Raw genomic sequence first — 22,894 nt, 5'->3', positions numbered from 1 at the left:
ACCCCTCCCGGCCAAGCTGGAAGCCGGAGCCAGGTCCGGGATCCCAGGGGCCAAAGAGACACAGCCAAACCATGTTAAGAGCCGCCCAGGCAGCTGTGGGGAGCTGTGGGCCCTCTATCTGCCCTGGATTGGAGGCCCAGGAGACGGGGATGTGGGCCGGGGCTGCTCTTGGGCTCACCCCACCCCGGACAGGTGGAGGGTCCACAGCTCCCCACAGCAGCCCAGGCTCCCCGGTCCAGGCTTCAGCTTCTGGCCCGGCCAGGGAGCTGGAGGGTCTCAAAGGGAAGAGGAGGGGCAGGGGCCAGGCCCATGGCAAAGAGTGGACAGGACAGACCCATCCACTTTCAAAAGCGGGAGGGCCTTGCCCCCACTCCATTCCAGTGCCGCTGTTCTGAAGTCCTTATTCAGTCAAAACTTCTTTTGAAATCAAGGGGAGTTTTGACTGAATAACTTCATGGCTGGGCTTTTAAAAATAAACTGTCCACTCTAGGCAAAGAATACAAATGATTTTCATAAAAAATGCCAGATTTGATGGGAGAAATGTGAAGTAATATGGTAAAGATACTTAGTATAAATACCTATATAGTCAAAACATCAGTTAAGAAAATTCCAAACAGTTTCAATATATTTGGGCTTGGAAGGATTAATTTTTTATTGGTAAATGTCAGTGAACATCGATACATATTTCCATCAATAATAATTGAAATTTACAGAGAGACACAGAAAAGTGCTGCTTGAGAGCTTATTAGAGTTTGATTTAAGGATATTTACTTTGAATATTTTGACCTGTGATGTTTACAATTTGTGTTTTAACAGCTCTGAAGCTTGAAGTTTTTGAATCTGTGTCTACTGCCATTAAATAATAATTGCCTGACCCACCCACCCCAAAATTTGCCACAGCTGTGAAAATTTCAGTTGATAAACATTGGAAAAAAGGCTTAATGATATTATCCTTCAAAATGATAAAAAAATAAAAAACAAATTCTGCTAAGCCTAAATATATTGTATCCCATGGCACTAAACGAGAAAAGTATATGTTCAAATAAGTGTAATTAGACTCTGTGTTTTCACCACCGCTAGAGCAGATAAATCACCAATCAGATTGGAATGGTTTCTGATATTGCATATTGCCAAATAACAGGAGTTTTTCCCTCAAGCTGTAGCAACAAACTCCATACAAAACTGTTGTTCTGCTAGAACCCTACAGTTTTCTAAAAGGCACATTTGATAAAAGCCAAGGTACCCATTGAAGCTAATGGAAATGAAGTGTGGTTTGACAAAAGGGAGAGATCTTAGACATACACAATGTAACTTTTTTACTTCTTAAAAAAAATATTTACTGCATTGAGTGCTGAAGAAAAGTGCTGGATCAACAGCCCTAGCGCTGATTTATCCATAGAACAGGGAAAGCCAAAGGCGGTGCTGACATTCCCGTTTGTAGTGATCTAGAGTAATCCCATTTCTTGGGTCAGAAAATAATTTAATCTCCATACCTATTTAATCCTCAGCCTCTCTGCTGAGACTGGTAATTGCCATTACCTGACACTAGGTGATCGACTAAAGCTATCAGTGCTTTTCAGATACATCACCAAACAGCCATTAGGTGGTAAATTTCAGTCACTATTGGATAAGATTAGAGCCAGTAACCTGGAGCTGAAAGGAGCTCTATCACTTAGCTCTGTCCACTCAGACACTCATTCCCCCAAATTTACACCCAACCCAGCCACCTTCTGTCTAAAACAGATGTATAAAAATGATGATATATTCCTTATATTTGGTGGTTTTAATAACACATGACCCTCATCAGATGCATACTCAACGGGAAACTGGCCACATGTGATTTTTTTATATAACATAGAAATTCAAATGTGAAATGGACTAAAGAACATCAGAGAGACAAGGTGGGCGAGGTAATATCTTTTATAGGACCAACTTCTGTTGGTGAGAGAGACACACTTTTGAGCCACACAAAGCTCTTCTTCAGGTCTGGGAAAGGTACTCCAAGTGTCCCAGCTAAATGCAAAGTGGAACAGATTATTTAGCATAAATAGTTACTGCATATTGTAAGCGACCATTAAAGGTAGAGTGACCCATTAACTCCTCTGAGTCATAGGACAAAAAGAGCGGGTTAGTGGTTACAGATTGTTGTAATAAGCCATAAATCCAGTGTCTCTGTTCCGGCCATGATTTTAGTGTCTAGCAGAATTATGAATTTAAACTCCCAGGCTCATCATTTGAAAGTGTCATGCAAGTTTCTTTTGAGGATGACTGATAGGTTAGATATAGAGTGATTGCTGTGTGATGCTCTCTGGGGGACCTTTGGGTTCATAAAGCAATGAATGGATTGTACCAGCCTTGCAAAATTCTAATCCCTGACTGAGAGAAGTATTTTTTTTAAATAGGCAAGTAAGGTAATTTTTTCATCATCATTGTCATGGTAATGGGTGGGAGAGTAGTTTTTGTGCGTGGGCTGGTAAATGTTCGTGACAATATTGCAAGGCTGAAATACATTCATGTGGAGTGTTATCATCTGTGACATATATCTGGATAATAGGCTTCATTTAATAAGTAATCCAAGTATGACTCAAGTAAAAAGCTACTAATGAAAGATAAACATTGTCTTCATGCTATTTAACTGTTTCAAAATACCATGCAGGCGAGAATACAACAAATCAGAAACAGACCATCAGTCTGCAGCATTTCATACCATGCCACACACTTCCCAGAATACAGGTAGAGTCACTCACTGACTTTTAGACTAAGACATGCCACTGCCTTGGTGGCATGGCACAACTCTCTTTTGCCTTTCCCTTTAATGAGAGGCCGGCCACATGCCACTGCATATGCTCTGCTAGCTGCAAACTATTGCAATGTGTGCTGTTCAGGCATACAGTGCAGAAATAATAGAACCAAAAGTCTATCTGAACTTTAGGAAGTTCTGTGTATATGTGACGGGTGGGCCTGAACCCACGAAAGTGAGGTTGTTCCATCTTTGCCCTCAACTCCGCAGAAACCCTTCCATAAGAGCTCCATATGGTTCCAGCTCCCTGAGCTTACGAAAAAGGGGCTGGCTGGACTCTTCCAAATTCCCCCCGCAGCCCACATGCTGCATTAATTTCCCACAGCCTACCACTCTGTGGAATGAATCCTTTATGGGGAGGGGCTCTAGGAACAGCAGAGGGCAAGGATGTTCTTGGTAGGGGGCTACAGTGGAGTTACAGTGGATAGCCTGCTCTCTGGCAGGTCCCTCAGATTCACATGTATCCTTGCCTTCTTCTACTGGGTGTGGAGAGAGAAAAACCCCACCCTATAATTGGTATAATTCCTAGGAACCGCCACAAACTGAAACTCAGTGAATTTCTGTTCCCATACCTGGGTTATGCCCATTTACAGCAGAAGCCACTAACCTTGTGGCTTGGAATCATATTGACTGAACAACAGGGCTAGGGTTTGGTTTTGACAGCTCTACAATCTCATGAATCATTGTCAGTAATGGAAGTTGCATGCGAGTATGTAAAGGCAGAATCAGGGTCATAGTGCACGAAGCCACCCTGCTTGACAATTATAGAATCAAAGGCAAAGGGATCCTTTAGCAAATGCATTGTGCTGTATTTAAGATGGTGTAGCACTTATTCACTAGCTCAGGCACTGAAGAAGCTGAATCCAGTTGTAAGATCTTTGGGGCAGGAACCACATCTACCTGTGTGTTTATATGTGTGATTGGACCTAATCCTGATTGCAGCTTCTAGGCACCACCCAGCGTAAATAAGAACAATATATTGCCACGGAGTATGTTGGAGGGCTTTCCTTTGTTATATTGATTCTAGCGTCTGTTGGCTCTTATAGTATCCAAACTGATTATCTGTGCTCTGAAAAGATGAGTGCAAACCAAACCACACATTATTTATTTTGACTGCTAGCTCGTCCCAAGGCCGCCATAATTCATTATTTCTGCATTCTGTTCTTCACTTAGGTTTTAAATCCTCCTGCAAAGGGTAACAGAATACCATTAGCAAGGCGGCAGCCATGGGGAAGGGATGGAACTTGTAATCACCAAGATATCAAGAGGCTTTAGTTCATATCTAGGCAGTAATGAGATGTGCTGCTCTTTGGTAATACAAGAAGGAGAGGAGCAGTGCTAAGAGTGAGCTGCATTCCTGTGTCACAGGCACAGTCACAAGAGCAGACAATCACATCACAGTCAGAGTCTCAGGGCCATCCTAAGGCAGCCAAAACCCTGGGTTGTTTGTGGGGAAAAGGAAGGGACAAGAAAAGAGATGGAGTACTAAGGAAGTTAGTGGGGCAACGGAAGGTAGCAAGGAAATGGGATGAGAGGAAGAGAGAAAAGGGAACTGATAATGAGGAACCAAAGGTGTGGGAGTGATTTAGAGAGCATAAAGGAGGACAGAGTCATGAGGGGAGGAGTTGAACAGGCTGAAAAACCATGGGAAAGAAAGAAAGAATTTGAAACAGTGATGAAGAAAACCTAGCCTGTTGCATATTGCTCCTTCTGCTGGTCACAGACAAAAGGTGTTACCTCAAGAAGGGCCCATCCAGGCACTGCGAAGTGCACTAGCAATAGGGAAGGGTCGAGTCCACCTTGCCTAAAGCAGGAAAATTGAAAGAAAGCAATAAAAGATGAAGGGGAAACTGAGGGCTTGTTTACACTTACCAGGATATTGACGTGCAGCGATCAATGCACAGGCGGTCAATTTAGCGGGTCTAGTGAAGACCCGCTAAATCGACCGCAGATCGCTCTCCCATCAACTCCTGTACTTCACCTGAACGAGGTGGGAGAAGTGTCTGCTGTTGACATAGCGTAGGGTGGACCCCGTGGTAAGTAGATCTAAGTATGTCGACTTCAGCTACGTTATTCACATAGCTGAAGTTGTGTAACTTAGATCGATCTCCCCCCATAGTGTAGACAAGGCCTGAGAGGGAATGGAGGCATGTTTCCATAGACATTACAGTAATTCTAGACTGCATCAATTTAAAAAAAAATTCAAGAGAGGCACCATAGGTTCAGCCTAGCCTGAAGGAACCCAGGAGACTCTTAACCTGGGGATTCAAATTGTAGCAAAATCTGTTTTTTCCTTTGACATCTCTTTCATTTTCTCTCCTCTACCCTTTTTTATTCTGTTTCAGCTGCAGTGGCAGAGTTAGTCTCTAGCTAGCTCTGAGTCATAATCTGAGAATTTCAGAATCCAAGGATGTAATTCAACAATTAATAACAAACAGAAGCAAATTATTAACTATTTGGGACTCACTTCCCACGTCTTTGGGAAGATTGGATTGTTTCTCCCAAATCAGACTAGTGTTTGATGAAGTGATGGATTTCTCTGGATTTGCAGTGAAGTCAGGCTTCAAATAGGTCATGGATGAGATACCTGTATAAAGAAAGCAATTTGAAATTGAGGGAAACTGTGCTTTTGCTTAGGAGAAGTGCCTATTTTATATACAATCATACACAATCTCCAAAAAATTAATGGAACACCACAGTTGACTGTATAGTTTTGGGGCATGGACTATGAGGACATTAAATTCAATGCAGATATGAGCTGCTGCAACTCCCAATACCTTCAGGGAGAGAACACTGACAGTGTAATAGAATGTTTAAACTTATTTTGTCCACATAAAGTTCAAGTGGCTGTAGTGCAAGGAACTGGGGAGGTAAAATGCAGCCTAGAGCACAGAGCTGAAATGCACGGCTGCAGAGTCAGTGCACGGGCTGAAATAGAGTGCATTCTCCTCTGTGCTACATGTGCATTGCAGTGGTAACATTGGATCCCATGGCCCTTCCCCTGGCTGCTCTGAACACCACCCTTATCACTGAGCTATATGGGGCTGGTGTGAAGAGCCAATCCACAGCAGACAGGGTAGTTTGCTAGTGGAGGCGAGGACCACCCACACAGCTCTAAAGCAGAGCAAATGAGGAGGGCCTCATGCTGTGTGACTTTCACCATATAATGTTTAGTAGTCAGAACACTGTCCTCCTAAACCACAGAACATGATTAATAACCTGTAGAAAATAATGATGTCCTTTTCTCCAGATCTTCTTGTATTTTAAGGAGTACTCTTTCCTGCTCGAGGGCTTCTATGTACTTGGAATAAGACCAGGAAACCTGAAAGAACCATTTTCAAACATCAGCCTCTGTACCATGTGACTGGTAGTTGATGGTCTATTTCAGCAGCAGGAGGGCTTGTTTATGTTAATACAATACCAGCTTTCTCGCAGCTGAAGAAGTTATTGAAAGGGGAGTTATGCCATTAAATACTGAAATTATGAAACAATTCACTAGCAAGAAGTGAATCACAAAGCATTGGGAGGTGCAATTCAAAAAAGTCTGACAGATTGGATGCTTATCCTAATTTATTTTGGTCTCCATTTTCTTTTACTCTTCCCTTCTCCATGTCACATTTTTCTTCCTTTCCTCTTCCTAAAACATTACAGAATCTTACCCCTGCCAAAATTTCATTCTTTCTGTTCCTTTGAGCACTCAAAAGTGCCCACTCCCCTGTCACCCCCCCCCCACACCGCCGTGAGCCTCTCTATGTTCTAGCTACCCCTCCCAGATCCCAGCAGGTGATATGAAATCTCCCGATTCTTTCTGTCCACACTTGGCAGCACCTTTCTACCTACTGAGATGGTTGGTCTACGACATGGTACCTTCTCTCCTGCAGTAAGGAAAAAATGCTGCTCTTTAAATTTTAATGTACCCAGTCAGGTTCAAAGTAAGCTTTAGGGCACTCACCCAAACGTTATGAGACTGTACCTCTGTTTGGTTTAAGGCAGGAATGTTCTGTATCAGCCTTTTTTTCCCCAAAACATTGAAAGTCTGAGGCTAATTTTAGATTTGGTGGCTCAGTTGGAGGAACTTTAATTCCACTTCCTACATTAGCACAGGATTTGAAGACAGAAGCTGGTTCAGCAGAGGTTACCAGACTCCTAGAAATTCTGAAGCCTCTCCACCCTGGCCTGTCCATGTAGGATAGCATCCTAGCTTCAGAATCAGCCAATCAAGCCTTTTCCAGAGATGGAGGTCAGCAAAGGTAAAAGGCCTGTTTGAGGGAGAGGACTGTGTGGGGGACAGTGTGCTTATCCAAACTTCACTGAACCCAAAAACATGGATTTTGGTTGGTTTGAGATTTTGGATGACATTCAAGCTGGTCTATATTCCAAACTATATTCCATCCATCCATTTTACACTATAAACCATCACTTGGTGTTCAGAAGCTCTGTGCTCATTCCTTTTGTTATTTGAAAGAAAAAAAATTACTATTCCCCTGGCATTATAGATCCCCAGTCTTTGGGAAAGTTCCGATATGAATCTGAAACTCCATTGCCTTGGTCTTATCTCAAGTGTAAATCAGTGCTACCCTCACTTATAAACTCAAAAGGCCTCAAGTTGTTAGAAATACTCCCCAGCATCTAAAAGTGAAAGAACATTAGAAGAGGCAGGGAAGGCTTTTAACCTGAAAAGTTAATGTACCAGAAATGACCAGTTCTTTAAGAACCCTGCAACAGCAGCATTAGTAGCCAATCCTCCACCTTCCCTTTACATCAGCACCCTGCCTTACTTCTCTTAATTGATGCAGGTGGGGGGTGTGGATATCTGTAGCAAATTATTTTATTACTCACCTGTCGTCCATATCCAGTTACAGATGAAGGTCTTCTTCTACCCACACTGGTCTGATCTGCAGAAATACTGTCTGATAAGCTGACAACTTTTTTCACTTGCTGTTACCAATAGAAACAATTCTTTGATTAGTTGCAAATAATTGCAGCTGAGCTGGGGTGAAGAATTAAAGTCAGAGAAGATGGTATTGTTGCATTTCAGCTGACACATGCAATATCACATAGCACTCCAAGCATATTTTGTACATCTTTTGTATTTCTCATGCCCAGTTTTGTAGTTTATCATTCTTGCATGCTAATAAGATTTTGGTTTTTATAGGCGTTGGGATGTGAATCTACCTGCTGTGGACTAACTGTCTGTGTGGACCCCGCTAATGCACATTAACAACTTGTTAATGCACTTTGATCTAGTCCTCTTTGAAATAGGAGTAGATCAAAGCTCATTAACAAATGGTTAATGTATGTCAGCAGAGTTCAGTGGACAGTTAGTTCACAGCAGGCTAAAGCAGAGTAGATTTGCATCCCAATTTGCCGCAAACTAAATGTTTGTGTAGACAAACTCACATAATCTAGATTTTTAAAGCCAGAAGGGACTGTTGTGATTATCTAGTCTGACCACCTGCATAAACAGGTCACAGGACTTCCCTGAATAATTCCTGCTTTAAGTCCAATAGGTCTGGGTGAACTAGAGCAGATTATTTAGAAAATCATCCAATCTCAATTTAAACATTTTCAGTGATGGAGAATCTACCACAACCCTTGTTAAATTCTTCTAGTGGTTAATTGCCCTCACTGTGAATGTTTTTCTGATGTCATAATAATGCTTTGCATTTGAACCTTCCATCTGAGGAACTCAAAGTCCTTTACAAACATTGATTAATTAACTCTCACGATAACCCTGTGAGGCAAGCGTTACCCCTATTTTGCAGATGGCACAACTGAGCAAGAGGGGTTAAATGGCTTGCCCACGGTCGAGCAGCAGAGATGACAGAGCCGGCAAAAGGACCAATATCTTCCAATTACCTGCCACAGAAGAGCATCTTTCCTCTATACTTCCCTCATTCTCCTCACCATCCAACTGACCAGAGCTCCTGAAACACTGCCCAACAGGGTCCTGAACTGCCCCTCCAGCAGGAATTTTATCTTCCATCCCAAAGCAGGACCTCTGACCCTCAAACTCTCCGTTGATTGGACAGAGACACAATATAATCTTGAGTACAAATTTTATACTTCCTATTCTTTAAACTGGGAATGGGGGATTTGTGAGAGTTTTTGGATGATGACAGGTTTCAGAGTAACAGCCGTGTTAGTCTATATTCGCAAAAAGAAAAGGAGTACTTGTGGCACCTTAGAGACTAACCAATTTATTTGAGCATAAGCTTTCGTGAGCTACAGCTCACTTCATCGGATGCATACTGTGGAAAGTACAGAAGATCTTTTTATACACACAAAGCATGAAAAAATGGGTGTTTATCACTACAAAAGGTTTTCTCTCCCCTCACCCCACTCTCCTGCTGGTAATAGCTTATCTAAAGTGATCACTCTCCTTACAATGTGTATGATAATCAAGGTGGGCCATTTCCAGCACAAATCCAGGGTTTAACAAGAACGTCGGGGGGGGGGGTAGGAAAAAACAAGGGGAAATAGGTTACCTTGCATAATGACTTAGCCACTCCCAGTCTCTATTCAAGCCTAAGTTAATTGTATCCAATTTGCAAATGAGACTGGGAGTGGCTAAGTCATTATGCAAGGTAATCTATTTCCCCATGTTTTTTCCTACCCCCCCCCCAAACGTTCTTCTTAAACCCTGGATTTGTGCTGGAAATGGCCCACCTTGATTATCATACACATTGTAAGGAGAGTGATCACTTTAGATAAGCTATTACCAGCAGGAGAATAGGGTGGGGCGAGAGAAAACCTTTTGTAGTGGCAAACACCCATTTTTTCATGCTTTGTGTGTATAAAAAGATCTTCTATACTTTCCACAGTATGCATCCGATGAAGTGAGCTGTAGCTCACGAAAGCTTATGCTCAAATAAATTGGTTAGTCTCTAAGGTGCCACAAGTACTCCTTTTCTTATTGTAAGGAGAGTGATCACTTTAGATAAGCTATTACCAGCAGGAGAGTGGGGTGGGGGGAGAGAAAACCTTTTGTAGTGGTAAACACCCATTTTTTCATGCTTTGTGTGTATAAAAAGATCTTCTGTACTTTCCACAGTATGCATCCGATGAAGTGAGCTTGTAGCTCACGAAAGCTTATGCTCAAATAAATTGGTTAGTCTCTAAGGTGCCACAAGTACTCCTTTTCTTTTTGCGAATATAGACTAACACGGCTGTTACTCTGAAACCTGTCATGCTAATCTAACACACTAATGACCGTATGTTGCACTGGCACAAAGTAGTACCACTTGGTCAACAAGTCAACCCACTGTAGGATTTTAAAGCAGAAATCGGTTAAACATCAGCAATCCATTCATGTAATAGATCTTCTCTGCCTCTAACCTTGGATTTTCTGTTTCCTACATTTCTTGGAATTTTCATAACATTTTATTTATCTTCCTCCCCTAATTGTCCTAACATACCATAAAATCCTGGAAATTAAAGTTAAGTAATTTTCCTATCCACCAAAGAACTGAAAGGTTTTATAAAATAGTGACTGACTAACTTATCTCTTCCAAGAAACTGCTTTAAAAAAATAGTTAAAGCTTTATGGTCTAAAATTTAAAGATCCTGTTTCTGCTAGACACTGAGCACCCTCAACTTCCTTGGATAAGAGAAGCTTAGCACTTAGCAGGATCTGTTTAGTAACCTACATTTGTGCCAAGCGGCTAAAGAGAAGAAGGAAAAGTCAAACCCAGGCACGGGGGATTGTCCTCTCTTGGTGGAGGGCAAGGGAAGGATGAGCACAGATTTAAACTAAAACTAATTGCAACTTTTCAGTCAGGCTTTGGGTGCTTTTCCGGTTAAGACTGCAAAAACTCTTTCTGTAAGTGAAGTGCAACTGCTTATGCAGAAATATTGTCATAAGAGCAATTTATAGAGTGACTAATGCAAATAGGAATAAGGAATGGAGCATGTATAGCCTAATGCCTTACCCACGAGCAAATCCATAGCTCAAAGCCCAGGATGAATTGCTGGGTTTGGCCATGGGTAGATGTGCAGAAAGGGAGGGGGAAAGCAGCCTCCCTCAAGCTTGCGACCTTCACAACAGCTACTTCAGCCCAATAGCTGAAATATTGGCATGTGAGTGAATCCTCTGGCCCTGCTATGGGCTACCTTCACCTCACGCCCACACAACCCAGCACATTGCCACCCAGGGACTGTGCATAGAGCTGGACTCTGCACTGGACAGAGATGATGCAACCCGTGCATAGCTCCCCTGTGCCCCTCTACATTGGATTCACTGCCACAGGGCCATCAACAGCCACAGATGAAGGAGCTGGATTTTCCCCTAACGCTGAGTGGCACATACACAGAATATTAAAATATTCAAATAATGTAAAGAAAAGATTTTGCACAGGCATCAACTTTTCCTTGCTCCATAACAATCTCCTCTTCTACACGGGACTTTCTTTGTGCTATATAAGGGCTAGGGAGTTTCAGCTTTGTTGCTCCAAACTCCATTCAAACAATAGTCTTCAAAAAAAAGAAAGAAACTAGAAAGAAGGAAAAGTCTGTTTTTACCGAGGTGAAGACACAAACATGCACTACCCATAAATGTTGCACTCTTTATCCATGCCCATGCAGGCATTTCAGTAGGGAGGCGATGTGCTCTGGAGCAATGAGCACGAGCTGGGGGTTTCGGTCTTGGCTTGACACTGACAGCTGTGTGGCCTTGGGAAAGCCACAGCATTTCTGTGTCTCTGTTTCCCTTTCTAAAAGGGGATAATAATAGTTACATGATCTCCCAGGCTGTTGTGAGGATTTATGAGTTAATGTCTCTACCTATCTAGCTACTCATATAGTTCACATCACTACAGTATCTGAGCACCTGTTTGTACGGTATTTTGAATATGTACAGTGCTATATAAGTGCTAATTAGAAGGCTTGCAGGTGTAATAATTTATTTGCTCTTAAAGGGACACACACGTATCACAGTTGGCCCAACATTTAGATTTTGTAAACGCAACCTTTCATCACACAAAATATCAACAGAATTTTTTCCATATTTTAAAAACAAAATTTCAAGATAAACAGCTTCACAAACATTCCCCTGTAGTAGCTGCATCCCAAACACAGCCTACTTCTACTAGTGCATGAGAAACTACCAACTCAGACAAATTAGAAACTGCCCACTAACAAAAGTGAAAGTGAGTAGACTGATAATGTCATTGTCAGCGCTGAGGGAAATGCAAAAAATAAACAAAGAGGATAAAGAGTGAATCCTGTATTGGCATTTCAAAATATTTGTTTGAATATCTAAAAGTGCTTTTTATTACATATGCAAAGAAACATGTTGATTTTAAATATAATTTGTGGCCTGATAGTAAACAGCTAAGCATGGTCTACTGACAATGACAGCGTGTTCTAATACAATTCCATGTGCAACTGTCAGTTTTACGTATGCAGCATATGCAGGTCTGTTTGAAAATTTAGCCTTTCATGTTTTTACTTTTTCCTTCACCACAAGAGATGAACAGAAATATATTTCCACCCTATTTAAAATGAGAGGGAGAACAAATGCCCCAATCCTGCAAACACTTACCCATAGACTTATCTTTCAGCATACAATTTAAGCATATGCGTGAGTGTTTGCAGGACTGGAGCCTAATTCTCCAAGGACTGAATTGTATCTGAAGCCTGTATTCTAACAAAAGACATTTAGGGCCTGATCCAAAGCCAATTGAAGTCATGGCCCATAGGGGGAATATTTGAATGTTTTACTCTTGTTTGCTGAAAAATGTGTTTATGGTATTTCAGCTTCTCACCTTTACGAGTGCGATTCTTTCCTCTGTTGTTTTTCTTTTCACTTTTTGTCTCTTCTTTTCCTTTTTTCGCTCCAAAGTAGGCAAAATTTTCTCATCTGCCAAATTGCTTCTAAATTCACAAAATTTTGGCCAAAATTTAAACAGAAGAGCAAAAATAGTCATCTGAGCAGAAAGAAAAGGAAGCATAACATGACTATGTTAAGAAAACAGAGTGTACTGTAAAAAGTAAATGTAGTTTACCATAACAATGCAATAACTATTTCCTTTTTAGTACACAGCACGTTTCCTCCCACGTATTGTCTCTTGACATTTCAGTCCAGCTTTGCTCTGCACATGCTTCTCATCAGTATGTTTGTTACTGGTGAGAAATATTCCTAAAACACAGTTAAAAGGCACTCTTTTTTATATTTCCGTAAACAATTGTTTACATTAATGAAAACATCCATCATTTTTTACAAGTATTCTTTATAAAATATTCACCACTTGGATTGCTTTTTACACCATTCTTCTGCTTAAGTATTCCAAATATTCTGTTCATCAGGGAGACAGCTTTGTTTTTTTGCCCTCCTTAAGAGAAAGGAATTTTTTTTTTTTTTTTTTTTTTGCCTCTGGAAAAGCTCTTAAACCACATTAGAGATCTATGAGCAAATCTTGGATAATTTTTAAATGATATAATCTCTCATGGGGTCTTTTTTGAACTGGAATAAGAAAAACAATAAAAAAAAGCAATCAGAGAGCAATACATTCTACTAACACATTGTACTAAGGCATGATATTGCTGAAAGTCCTGTATTGTCACTTGACTTCAGTGGGAGTTGAGGGCGCTCACCACTTTACAAAATTGAGGCCAATGTGCTTAATAGTGATATTTGATAAGAATGTCAGTCATATCGTTGTGCCAAATTCTTCCATTAGTCCCACGCTGTATTTCTGGACTTTGCTGCATTCTATACAAGTTGGGCCCTTAAATCAGCATCTTCCCTTATCTTATGATCTGTATGAATCCTCCTGTCTTCCAAATCATTCACCTCATGACCTGAATGTTTTGTGGATTTGCATTAATAGGTCTTTTAAAAAGGGGTAGGAATTTGGTGGGAAAAGGCACAGCTACATGGCTTTGAGGAATAGAAGTATAAAAGGTAATGACCATAGAAGGTAAAAAGTGTGGGTTTACAAATGACCTTATTTGGTCTGTGCAGCAGAATGAGCAGAGAGAGAAAAAACCTGTTCACAGCCTGTTCCTATTACACAGACCTTCTGAAGAAAAGGAAAAAGAAAAGGCAGCATTTTCAGTAAGTTATAAGCTGCCTTTGTGTTTTGCTAATGTCCGTAACATTTTTTATATCTACTTAAGTGGTTCCTCAAACCACAAAATTTGGTCCCTACAGTTTAACTGTTCACATCAAGCAATTCAGTAAAATGGAGTAGTAGGTCTAAAGCAAGAACTCCTAATGCAGGGCTGATCACCCCTTCCCATGGTAAAACCAGCTGAAAAAGATTATACAGTGTATTGGTGATTAACAATATTCAGAGGTCTTTCCCACATCTTGACCCCTTATTTTTCAGGATAATAATTCATATAATGAGAGCAACTTTGTGCCCACAATGATTTCTGGGCCCAAAATTGTGCCCATAATAACAGAGACCATCTCTAAAGATCAGGCACAACATCTCTAACCAAATCTGATACTTTTCTCCCCACCCATCCCCATCTTCTTACCTGTGCCTCTCTAAATACATATGGCCCTAGTTCTCTCCTGTGCTCTATAATCTTCTGAGCTTGCTCCGGTGGGATGTCAATTTGCAGAGCTGGTGGGATGGTGGAATTAATAAAGCAGTTGATGATAGCTGTGATCTTATTCTGGATAGTGGCATCATCACAGTGAGAATGGCACAAATCCTGAACAGTGGAAAATGCAGCATACAGTGAATGTATTATTCATCAGTAACTAGCCATTCAGTCCTTTACAAAAGCTAAATGATCTGAATAAGATCAGTTATATGCAAATAATTATGACACACAGTGGTGCAAGTAGATTTTAACTCTTACCGGTATGGCGACTCATGGGAAGGACACAAAGTGGGACACCAGCTAAAGGGGGGCACGCGACCTCCTCACGTGACCCCCACACACGACCTCCCATGTGACCTCCTCCCTGCCCTGTTCCCAGCCTGGGGCCACTGCACTCTCCCCATCCCCCATTACCTGGGAGGAGGGCTCTGTCCTCCCGCTGCACCAACTCCTCCTGTCATTCGGCTGCTCTTCCTGGCAGCTAGGCCCCAGAGCCACTCCCGGATGCTGCCCGGTGCAGCGCAGCAGCTGCCTGGAAGAGTGCCTGGCTCTCCCAGGCAGCTGCTGCGCTGCACTGGGCAGTGTCCCAGGCAGCATGGCTGGAAGAGGAGAGGCGCTGGCCTTCTAGCCCCTTCCTCTCCCCACCACAGGCCTAGGGAGGGTCACTTGACCCTTTGTGCCCCTCCCACCAGTCACCCGTGCCTCACAAAAAATGTTCTATGACTAGAGCCCTGCATGAATACAAATTTATACTTGTGGATGCGGATATCCATGGACAGAAATCGGTATCCACTGAACTGCAAGGCTTTCCCGGGAACCACAGTGGCAAAAGGAGCAGAATGTGGGGCTGCCAGGTGGCGCCACGCCCGCAGCTCCTACAGCGCAGCTGTACCGCCCCCATCCCCGCCCGCAGCCCTGTTCTCTGGCAGGGCTATACAGACCCCAGAAAGGAGATGCAGCTGTGTGGAAGAGCTGGGGGGCGGGACTGGGGAGGGGTACAGCCGTGCCAGTGGAGCTGCTGGCCTGGGGCCACCCAGCAGCACCACGTTCTGCTCCTTTCACCGCTGTGGTTCCTGAGAGAGCCCTGGGTGTTCAGCGGATACCGAATGTGTCTTTCTGGTATGGTTTACCAGCAATAAATATCTTAATGGTACAGTGTACCTGACCGTACCGGCTTACTTGCACCACTGATCACACACACACACACACCCTTAACTAAGATGCAACAGAATTCTTGCATTGACTTTCTTAACAACAAATGACACCATAAAAGGCCAATGACATCCTGGGTTGTATTCATAGTCATTGAGCAGACGTGATAGTCCCTGTATGTGCTTCTGGTGAAGCTGTGCACTTGATATTCTAGATTCAATGTCAGCATGTTATTGACAAAAGTAAGGTAGTTCCAAACACGAAGGCGTGAGAAGGACTGATTTCCAAAAAAGTCTATGGATAGCATGGTGACTCATAACTAAAGGGGACAAGGAGACTCCCTACAAACAGTGAGATAAGAATGATTTAGGATGGTATAAGAAGCTCTAACCAGGAGAAATGGCATGAAATTAAGAAAGGGAACAATTTAGGCTACCAGTGAAACCTTCCTGACACTGAGATCTTCAGGATTGTTTTATAGTTTCCCAAAGTCCCATGGCTTGGGATTATTAAAAGTAGAGTGGACACAGCACTAAAACATGGAGAACAGGAATTCACTTGCAAGGGTCTCATTCCTATGATCTTATAATTCTGATAAAACCTGTGACTGAAACCAAGTGCTGTGTAGTCAAGCTCTGACGAAGTGCAGTGGCAGCATTAACCTATGAGAAAATGTTATGAAGAACTGCCTTCAAATCCTTTGATATGCATTTTCCTTCTATGCAGAAATCCTAACTTTCCATAGTATTATGAGTTTATCACAGTTCCTTAAATATCTCTATTAAGATGCAGTGAGCTCTCTAGAGAACCTGTGGGAGCAGATCTGATTGAGCTCAAGAATTTGGGTTAACTTTTGATAGAAGAATTTGTTTTGCAACTTGATCTTTAATCTGAAAGGAAATTAAACCCCATTGTTTTTAAAAGATATTTCATAATTCAGAGAACTGTTTTGTTTTTATTATTAATACTTTTTAATGGTGTGAAGGGAAATAGACAATAGAAAACCATATTCAGCATATGCTACAATAATATTATGCCTTTTCTTATTAATTTAGGATGTAAAAAATATCAAATAAATCATAGAGGAAAGAGAAACAAGCCATAGGATATAAAAGGAAAGATAAGAGGCAGAACATAGTGTAGCAGACAGAAAAAAAATCCTACTATCTAATATTTATTTTAAAAGTCATTTCTTCTTATTTATTATCTTTTAGTTGCCCAAAAATATCCTACCAATCTGCCAGGTGGTAAGGAGCACTGCAGATGTCAACTCCCACAGGGAGTTCTGTTTGAAAACCAATGGCACAATATAATCCAGGCACTGCAGGCAGGCACTATGCAAAGTTCTGCACACAGCTTTTTGGCAATGGTCCTATGGTACATCCTGACCTGCAACGCGCCTGCTCGTCTAGTCCTTGGCATCTATGAAGAGCAGCAGCTGCCAACTCTGCCAAATTGTGTGCATGTATAATTATGGTCAGATTGTACTTTTCTTTGTTAGATAGGAAAACAAATAAAATTAACATAAATGGAGGGTAAAACAATGGCTTTCTTCATAGAATATGTCCACAAAGAAAACACTTCAAATTGGAGCCCACTTTTCTCCATAATGTAGCTCGGGAGAACCACAAACCAACATAAACCTCAGTCATTTGTGTGTGGGTTTTGGCCTCTCAGCTACTCCCAGTTCTGGAGTAACAAGTGAATCACCATCTCATAGCCTTAGCTAGAGTCTCAGTTCTGCTGTGCCTTCTGAACCAGTGGCCTTGGGAAGCACTTAGGGTTCAGTAATTTCAAAGCCTGATGAGCCAGCTCTGCTTTTCTGTGGTGGCAGCATTATTCATGTGTTAACTTGTATTTATGATGGCTAAGCAGGTGGCCAGCAGTGATTACTGGTATCATTAGTATCTCATTTATTTATAGCTATTATTTATTTTTTAAATAAACCTTGAAACATGCAAATTAAGCTCATAGCTTGCCCAAGCAACCACATATTCTTACACTATTATCCTCATCCTCCCTCCTGCCAGCCCTTCCATTTGTTTGTTACTCCTACTTGGGACTGTCTTTAGTGTTTGTGTTCATACAGTGCCTGGAACCACTGGGCCCCAATCCTGACTGAGGTCTCCATCTCTTACTGCAATATGGGATGAATGATAAATAATAATAATCATTGATCATATTAACTTATCACAGCAGCCTTCCCCACTCTCTGCAGCCTGTGTGTAGGGGCCAGGCATTGTCGTAGTCATAAGAACAGCCATACTGGGTCAGACCAAAGGTCCATCTAGCCCAGTATCCTGTCTTCTGACCAGTGGCTAATGCCAGGTGCCCCAGAGGGAATGAACAAAACAGGTACTTACCAAGTGATCCATCCCCTGTCGCCCATTCCCAGCTTCTGGTAAACAGGGGCTAGGGATACCATCCCTGCTCATCCTGGCTAACAGCCATTGATGGACCTATCCTCCATGAACTTATCTAGTTCTTTTTTGAACCCTGTTATAGTCTTGGCCTTCACAACATCCTCTAGCAAAGAGTTCCATAGGTTGACTGTGCTTTGTGTGAAGAAATACTTCCTTTTGTTTGTTTTAAACCCGCTACCTATTAATTTTATTTGATGACCCCTAGTTCTTGTGTTATGAGGAGTAAATAACACTTCCCTATTTTCTCTCGCCACACCATTCATGATTTTACAGACCTCTATCATATCCCCCTTTAGTCATCTCTTTTCCAAGTTGAAAAATCCCAGTCTTATTAATCTCTCCTCATACAGAAGCTGTTGTATACCCCTAATAATTTTTGTTGCCCTTTTCTGAACCTTTTCCAATTCCAAAATAACCTTTTTGAGATGGGGTGACCACATCTGCATGCAAGATGTGGGCGAATCATGGATTTATATAGCGGCAATATGATATTTTCTGTCTTATCATCTATCCCTGTCTTAATGATTCCCAACATTCTGTTTTCTTGTTTGACTGCCGCTGCACATTTAGTGGATGTTTGCAGAGAACTATCCACAATGACTCCAAGGTCTCTTTCTTGAATGGGAACAGCTAATTTAGCCCCCATCATTTTATATGTATAGTTGGGATGATGTTTTCCAATGTGCATTACTTTGCATTTATCAACACTGAATTTCATCTGCCATTTTGTTGCCCAGTCACCCAGTTTTGTGAGATCATAGAATATCAGGATTGGAAGGGACCTCAGGAGGTCATCTAGTCCAACCCCCTGCTCAAAGCAGGACCAAACCCCAATTTTTGCCCCAGATCCCTAAATGGGCCCCTCAAGGATTGAACTCACAACCCTGGGTTTAGCAGGCCAATGCTCAAACCACTGAGTTATCCCACCCCCCTGTAGCTCTCCACAGTCTGCTTTGGACTTCACTATCTTGAGTAGTTTTGTATCATCTGCAAATTTTGCTGCCTCACTGTTCAACCCTTTTTCCAGATCACTTATGAATATGTTGAATAGCACTGGTCCCAGTACAGACCTCTGGGGGACACCACTATTTACCTCTCTCTATTCTGAAAACTGTCCATTTATTCCTGCCCTTTGTTTCCTATCTTTTAACCAGTTAGTGATCCATGAGAGGACCTTCCCTCTTATCCCATGACAGCTCACTTTACCTAAGAGCCTTTGGCGAGGGTCAAAGGCTTACCAAAGGCCTTCTGAAAATCTAAGTACATTATATCCATTGGATCCCCCTTGTCCACATGCTTGTTGACCCCCTCAAAGAATTCTAGTATATTGGTGAGGCATGATTTCCCTTACAAAAACCATGTTGACTCTTCCCGAACAAACTAGTCCTTGTGCTCTCCTGAACACAGGCATGACTTACTTCCTGCTAATGCTCTGGTGCAGCTCCATTAAAGTCAATAGAGCTACGCTGATCTACTACAGCGGAGGATCTGGGCCAAAGGAGACATGACTAGTTTGGGAGAACGAGAGGATAATGACAACTCAGACTGCATCTTTCCTGAACACTTACCCTTTGTAAAATTGTGTACATATTGTGTATAAAATTAGTATTCCCTTTACTTACAATGGATAATACTAGTGGAATTTATCTATAACCTGAATAAACATTTTAAGAATGCCCACTGTGTTTTGTACAGCACAGAGCACATCAATGCTCAACATATAAATAATAATAAAATTTTGGGCATGAGTTAATTGACAATATCCCTGTAAAGGTCAATAAGATTCTATAGTGTATATAAGCACAAAGGAATATGGGTATGAAATTCTCAATTAATTTAAAATGAACCAGGTGGCATTGATGTTGACAGTAAATTGCATCAAGGCACTATAGTTAAAAGTCTCCTGAAGTATGTTAATGGATATATACTTTTAAATCTGCATGATATTCCCCTGCTCACATTATAGCACCATACCTTATATTTCTGAACCTCTTGCCAGAAGAGCACTCCATTCTCCAGTAAATCTCCTTTCAAAGACACAAAGCGCTGAAACTGTAATGCTGTTACTGGATTCAGCAGCGCTTTACGGAACATGATTATTTCTCTAGATGAAGAAACCCACTTATTGTCCACATGCTGTCAAAAGGAAAAAAATGCACTGAATAAACTGTTTCAAAAAGCAATAACAAAAGCATTAGTTAGGGTAAACTGTCTGATTCTTATCTTTGCACTGACCCTAACTTTCAGTAGTTTATGACAAGGATACAATAGAACTTGGCAATCTTTCTTTTCTTTTCTTTCTTTCTTTGTGTGGTTGGTTGGTTGGGACAAAATTTTTTGGAAAGGAGGGACAAGAGAGGAAATGGAAACAGCCATTGCTATTAATTATGGCAACAAGCTATGTTTCAGGGAACAGTTTGAGTTTTCTACAAACAAACAACAGCAACTAAGAGAAAAGAACAGACAAACCAGATTGCTAAAAACTCCAAAATGCTTTTGACATGGACCTCACTAACAAAACCAGTTTTGAAAACTGTTGCCATGATCACCAACAGAAGCTGGAGAGTTTGCTGTTTCTGGAATGAATTCCACAAATAGTAAAATGTGATTTAAAGTCATCAAGACATTTTGGGAATCTTCATGCTTCAAAATAGACAGTGAAACAGAACGCATGAAAGGGTGAGCGAAAAGAAAAGCCAGAGGGGATAGAGAAAGAAAGACAATTTATGCAGAAGTTCATTTGACATGAAGTTTAGAATGGAAATCAACCCTCAGTCCTTCTTTACTGAGCTCACAATTCTCATGCTTTACTATTATTCTTGTACAATAAGCCAAGCAATTCCTCGCTGTTATCAGATGGATGACTGAAAACTACCCTATAATATCAGTATACAATCCATGAGGATCTAAAGGGAGGGAGTAATGTCCCATGGCTAGCAAGCAAGGGGTAGAGGAATATTTTTTGTTGCAAATAGCCTTGGAAATGTAACATGAAAGCTGGAGCTGAAAGTCTGTCAATGGTTTCTCCTAACAGTAAAATAAAATCACAGGTTATACACAGTCCCCTGCTACAGTCACCCAGCCTAACTTTTGGGCACTGTGGGAACTATAACAAGTCCCTTAATGTTTCGGAAAGCCACAGACAGAATCAGGGCTGGAAATGCTGCCGAGGCTGCTACTGGTGATGCTAGTGCCCTTACAAGCTCCCTCCTGGCTGCCAGCCATCTGGGTGCCATCGAGTGGGTTCCCCTGCTGAGCAGCCAGCGTGGCTTCGGGCCACCAAGGGGGCAGTTCAATAGAATCAAAGGCAGCACAGCTTAGTGAACTAAGGACAGGACTGAGAGCACTCTTGCTTGCTAATACTGTCCCTGATACAGACTCTGACTGTCTTTGGTCAAGTCCCTTAGCCTTTCTGCCTAAGTTTCCCCATCTGTAGACTGTTGATGTTACTATTCTGGGCTGTGCTTGATTCTCTAGTTAAATAACTGTATAAAAACCCCAGAGCAAACAGGAGAAAATAACCCCAACTCGTCAAGATGATGAGTAGCTTCAACTCTTTTGACACCTCTGCTCATGAGCTTTTGTTAGCTCAACTGCAGCCATAACAAGGATGGTTGGGGATGCTCCGGGGACTGGCTTTATTGTAACACTGATGAGCACTCTTAGAGTTGGTGGGGCAACTGCTCCTCGATCCTGAAGTTCTGCAAGATTCCAGCTTGTCACCCCTCTTGTTTAACCTGTGTATGAGCTTCTAGGAGGGTTAGTAAGGAAGCAAGGACTGTGGTGCCTTAAGTGCACTGATGATACCCCGTTGTATTTCTCCATGCCTTCTGACTGTCCAAAACTGCTACATGCATTACTTAGGGTTTGTCTACACTACCAGGGTTGTCTACCTATGTTACTCTACTCTAGCTACGTGAATAATGTCGCTGGAGTCGACATAGCTTAGGTCAACTTACCGCTGTGTCTTCACTACGCTGCATTGACAGGAGACACTCTCCGGTCGACTTATCTTACTCTTCTCGGGGAGCTGGAGTACCGGAGTCAACTGGAGAGCACTGTGCCATCGATTTATTGGGTTTTCACTAGACCTGCTAAATCAACACCCACTGCATTGACTGCAGCAGCATTGATCTTCCCCGTAGTGAAGACAAGCCCTTAGTGTTTGGCTGAGGGCAAGCTGGGCGAGTCATAATCCAGATAAGACTGAGGGGATTCATAGATTTTAAGGCCAAAGACGACTATTATGATCATTTAGCCTGATCTCCTGCATAACACAGACCAAATGATATTGGTTGGGGGAAGGAACTGGAAGATATGGCAGGAGTAATATCAGCCCCTAAGACTGAGATGATGTGCTCATCACTGCCTGACTGGATTCACAGTCTGGACTTCTGGTTTGCCCCTCAACTGCTACTAGAATATTCAGGACAGCAGCAGCTAGACTGGCTTTTTCTCATCCTCAGCTCGGAAGGAGGTTGCAACCATCTCTTCTGAATGCCGACTTTGTGACCACCATGCATTCTGTTGTCACCTAAGGGCTGAGATACCATATTGCTTTCATCATGCAGTAGCTATATACAATCTGCAGCACAAGCAGCTGGGCTGTACTTCTCTTCCAGTGGAGATGGGTAGTGGCGACCCAAAAATCAGCTTGGTTTAAGAGAAAATTAGTTAAATTTGACTCAAAAGAATCATTTTACTATAGTCCTCCCTCAAATGCTAAAGCTGCTTCCATTCAGAGTGGTGTGATCACTGTGATCAGGAATTGGTTAAGTGCCAGGAGATGGGAGTGAAAAAATAATCAAATGCATCCTGCTTATATGATGAGATGTGAGAAAAGCACAGCCCTAAGTGAGATGCTGCAAATAACTATTTCCCTAAACACAGGTACCAGGTGAAAACCCAGTTAACAGAACCCACCTGCACTTTGGATTTCTTTCTGTCTAGTGGTTTGCAGCGG

The 22,894-nt window shown here is 41.9% G+C and overlaps 1 protein-coding gene across 1 annotated transcript in view; it reads right to left on the bottom strand.

The window, feature by feature from the left end:
* Positions 1–402: 402 nt before the first annotated feature.
* Positions 403–22,894, bottom strand: part of RGS22 (regulator of G protein signaling 22) — a 104,543-nt gene continuing 82,051 nt past the window's right edge. The window contains exons 23-28 of the mRNA XM_043539287.1: positions 19,906–20,067; positions 14,285–14,464; positions 12,565–12,726; positions 7,640–7,738; positions 6,020–6,122; positions 403–5,387 (exon numbers count right to left, since the gene is read on the bottom strand). Of these exons, the coding sequence (XP_043395222.1) occupies positions 5,218–5,387; positions 6,020–6,122; positions 7,640–7,738; positions 12,565–12,726; positions 14,285–14,464; positions 19,906–20,067 (876 nt within the window). The 3' untranslated portion in view covers positions 403–5,217. The remainder of the gene's footprint in view (positions 5,388–6,019; positions 6,123–7,639; positions 7,739–12,564; positions 12,727–14,284; positions 14,465–19,905; positions 20,068–22,894) is intronic.

The sequence above is a fragment of the Chelonia mydas genome, chromosome 2, assembly GCF_015237465.2.
Source record: "Chelonia mydas isolate rCheMyd1 chromosome 2, rCheMyd1.pri.v2, whole genome shotgun sequence".
In the NCBI taxonomy this organism is placed as follows: domain Eukaryota; kingdom Metazoa; phylum Chordata; order Testudines; family Cheloniidae; genus Chelonia; species Chelonia mydas.
This window is presented reverse-complemented; position numbering and strand designations above follow the sequence as displayed.